This window comes from Monoraphidium neglectum (assembly GCF_000611645.1).
Source record: "Monoraphidium neglectum strain SAG 48.87 unplaced genomic scaffold scaffold04806, whole genome shotgun sequence".
Classification (NCBI taxonomy): Eukaryota; Viridiplantae; Chlorophyta; class Chlorophyceae; order Sphaeropleales; family Selenastraceae; genus Monoraphidium; species Monoraphidium neglectum.
Window position 1 is genome coordinate 1 of NW_014008824.1, and position 3,937 is coordinate 3,937.

Consider the following 3,937-nt stretch of genomic DNA (forward strand, 5'->3'; position numbering starts at 1 on the left):
GGCAAGGTGCCCTTGCTCAGAAGCCGACCGCCCCCTGCGTTGCGGCCTTGATACCCCCGCGCGCTACGGTAGAGAGCTGCAAATTCGCTGACACGCAGGCAGACATTCGCCTCTACAGCACCAGCTGGGAGTCCGGTCCGTGCACCCGCACGCACCTGCCCAACCCACTCCTCCTGGTCTGACCTCACACCCCCTGCGCATGCGCCGCAGCAGCAGTGTGCCGCCACCTGACCCATCTCCCCGCAGCCGCAAGGCTGCGGTGACTCATGGTGCACACCGCGCGCCTCCCACCCCCCACCCCAATCCCCTTCTGTTTTATACGCGTGTGCAGCTCTGTCCAGGCCATCATCGCCACCGCTACGCCCAAGGTCCTCGGCGACTACGTCGTCTTCATTGCAGGCTACCAGGACGCCGCCAACTCCTCGCTCGGCGTCGGCCTGCTGACCCTCCAGTTCGCGCCCGGGCAGCCCGCCTCGCAGCCGCCCGCGGTGCTCGTGCAGGGCGTCGCCGCGTCGCGGCCGGCGTACTACACTAACACGTTCGGCGCGACGTTTGCACTGCAGCTGCTGCCGGGGGCGACGGCGGTGATGCTGGTGACCAACGGGAGCGCATACGGGACGGCCCTGCAGGCGTCCGTCTGGGACGTGACCTCGGGCTCGAGTGAGTGCAGCGGAGAGGCGCGGGGGCAGCCGCTTATATGAAGGGTGGGGGGGTTGTGCGGCGTCCACGCGTTGTCGGGAGGCGCGGCCAGCGAGCGCGGCCGGCGCCCAGCCGCCGGTCCGCGACCGCCGTTTGCGACGGGCGCAGGACTATGAAAATCCACCCCAGTCCTATGTGCGCGCCTGGGGCGGGGCGCCGTCTATACACATAGCGTCTCACATATGTGTATATATATGCATACATTCTATGTGTATATGACACCATTGCAGCACGAGGTGACGCGCAACCGCCCCGCCAAACATGGCCCATTGCCCTTGCCCCAACCCACACCCTGCGGATCCGCAGCGGCGCCCCGCAGCGTTGTGGCGAACGACGGCTTCCAGGGCAGCGCGCCCTCCATATCTGAGGCGCCCTCCCCCCGCATCCAGATCCTCACCAACAAGTCCACCATCCGCACGTTCAGCGTCACGCCCGCCGGCGACACCGCCCTCCTGAGCGACACTGCGATCTCTGATCTTGACCAGAAGTCAACCCTGCTGTCTTTCGGCACCAGCGTGGTCCTGGCGCCCGCGCCGTCGCGGCGGCAGATGCTGCTCATCATCAGCACCACGATCCCCGCCTACGCCAAGGCCGCGCCCAATGGCGCGGGCGTGCTCGCCGCGTACCCAATGGGCCCAGACGGCGGCGTCGCGCCGCCGCCGGCCGGCGGGGGCAACGCGGCGGGCGCTTTCTGCGTGCTGGCGCCCTTTGCGGCGTATGCCAGCCCGGGCGCCGCGTATCGCCTGCAGGGGGGCAGCCTGACGGTGCAATTCTCTCAGGAGCTGAACGCGACAAACGCCACAATAGCGGGGTTCACCCTGCGGCAGTGATGTGGCGCACGCGTGCGTGCGTGCCCGGCAAGCACGGCAGCGCGGTCGTTGCGGCGGGGTGTTTGGAGGCGGGGTCGGCACACACTTTGTACGCCGCCAGCTGGGGCCGGGGGAGGGGAGGAAAGAGTCCTTTGGGGGGCACACTGACGACCCTTGTGACTGGTATGATGCAAAGGTACAACACACCGACGTTCTCACAACCATGCCACAAATCTTCCAATGCAACCGAGCGACACTGCACTGTCCCCCCAAAAAAGGGATGCGATACAGGTGTTCGCGCCTTACTCTGCCAACCGCCCTGGCATATCGCTGCAACCACAAGGAACTGCGCAGGACCTGCACCACGCACGCAGCGCTCGCGTCGTTCTGTGTATCAAAAGCTTTTGGTTCGCACACATTTGTTCCTTCATCTGACTCATGCTGCAATGTTTTGTGGGTCTGACTGCCAGGCACCCTCCTGTTGCTTTTCATGGGAACGCATGGTCTGCACGCATGGTCTGCACGGTTGAGGCTTGACAGGAAAGCCTCAACCCTCACCTGCTATCTTTTGCCCCACGCACTTCATCTATACCACTCTGCTTGACCTCAGCGTTCAGCGCCTGCTCACACTGCAAAGTACCTCGATTGCGCCCCTCAGTCAGGGCCAAGCCCCTTGGCAAGAGCCTGGACGGAAGCGAAGCTGACCGTTTGCTGGGACGAGGCAGCGTTGGCGCTTGGCCCGCGCGAGCCATTGAGGATGTGGATGTGTTTCAATTTAATACTGATGTGGTGAGCTTGTGGTGCAAATGCTCGAGGGAGGGCGGCCTTCAAGAACCGCCGACCTGGTGCGGCCGATCAAGTGCAAAAAGTGGTGATGCAACAGCGGTCCTGGGGGTCCCTGAAACCAACCCGCCAGCCGTGCCCGGCACGCTTGGAGGTGTGATGTGCGCAAGTGCGGCGCGGGCGGCCCACCCTATGCACGTGCGGTGCGGCGCGCGAGCGCCAGAGTCGCAGCACCGCCCGCCACAACAACAGAAGGCGCGGACAGGAGCACAAAATAACAGGGAGTGCGAGTGGTACGTGCAGGGAATCATTAACATACAGACAAGGCAGGGACAAGCGCAGCCAGGTGGTGCCGGCGGCGGATGCGGGCGGAGACGCCCCGCCACGCGCGCGCCGCACCGTCGGGCCCGCGACACAGGCTCGGCCGAGAGCGGCCTGCCCCGCTCGGCGCGGCGACGCTCGCTGGGCGCACGCACGGACGACGCGCGCCTGCGCTGCGCGGTAAGCAATGGCTCCAAGGGGGGACAAAGCCGGGGCCGACAAGTTCGGTGCGGCCCTCCCATTCTCCCACGCGCAAAGAAGTGCTGAGGGGCAAAAAAGAAGCGTGACAAGAGGGTGTCGAATATGTTGGGCCGTGTGTCGTGATCGCCATTGCGTGGCAAAAGGGGCGGCAATGCGGCCGGTGGTCGAGTCCAAGGGTGTGGCTGGTCGGAGCGCCTCAGGCGCAAGAAAAAGGAAGCACCCCGAAGCACCCCTTCCGCGTCGCTAGCGTCGGCCCACCTCTTTGGCCCCGGTTCCAAAACAAAGCGCGTCGTTCTTGCCGCCGTTCCCGCCGTTCGAAAACCCCCGTGCTGAGTCAAGGTGCAGGCGGCCTGGGGTTCCCCACCCCGCTGCACAGAGGAGCCCCAGCCCCCCACTAGGCGCCGCGGCCCTGACGGGTGGCGGCGGCCCCGCGAGCCGCGAGGGCGTGCACGCGGCTGTCACTCTTCAAAAGGGGGACCCCTCACTGGGCCCCGCCCCTGATATCCAGCAGACGCCCCCCATTTTCGTCTTATGATGTTTAGACACGATAGCCCCCCCCCCCCCCGCCCCCAGCCCGGCCGCGGCGGCCCGCGACTCCGGCGGGCGGCCCCGCGGGCCCCCGCGGGACGCCGTAGCCGCGTGTTTGCGGCCCAAACCCACGCGGCGCCGGGCGCGCGCGGGCTCTCTTAACTGCCAAAGCCGTGCACCAGCGCCTCGTCGTGCTCTCTGTGGTCATGCGCCCCCGCGGCCAGCAGCAGCTGCGAGAGGTGGCTGCCCGACGCCACCACCGCCGGCTGCCGCGCCGCGGCGCGCGCGATGCGCTCGAGGCCGCGAGCCAGCTCCTCGTCCTGCGCGGTGATCTCCAAGGGAGCGCCGTCCGAGGTTATGTGGCCGGGCGTGCCCGGCGCGGCCGGCTGCGCGTGCGCGCCGCCGTAGAGCGGCACGATGCGGAGGGAGGTGCTCGCGGCGCCGCCGCCGCCGCTGCGGGCTTGCTGCTGCTGCTGCTGGTGGTGGTACTCGCCGCGCGACGGGCGCCGCCCCCTGCGCGGCGACGCGAGGTCGTGCGCGGCCGGCGGGCGCGCCCCCGCGGCCAGCGACTCGTGGCTCGGGCCGCGGCTCGGGCC

The 3,937-nt window shown here is 67.7% G+C and overlaps 1 protein-coding gene across 1 annotated transcript; it reads left to right on the forward strand.

Annotated features, from left to right (window-relative positions):
- Positions 1-266: 266 nt before the first annotated feature.
- On the forward strand, positions 267-1,529 carry MNEG_14835 (hypothetical protein; the record flags this gene model as incomplete). Its single annotated transcript, XM_014036694.1, has 2 exons — positions 267-660; positions 1,006-1,529. The coding sequence occupies 2 exons, from the start codon at positions 267-269 to the stop codon at positions 1,527-1,529; spliced, it is 918 nt and encodes a 305-aa protein (XP_013892148.1).
- Between the last annotated feature and the right edge of the window lie 2,408 nt (positions 1,530-3,937).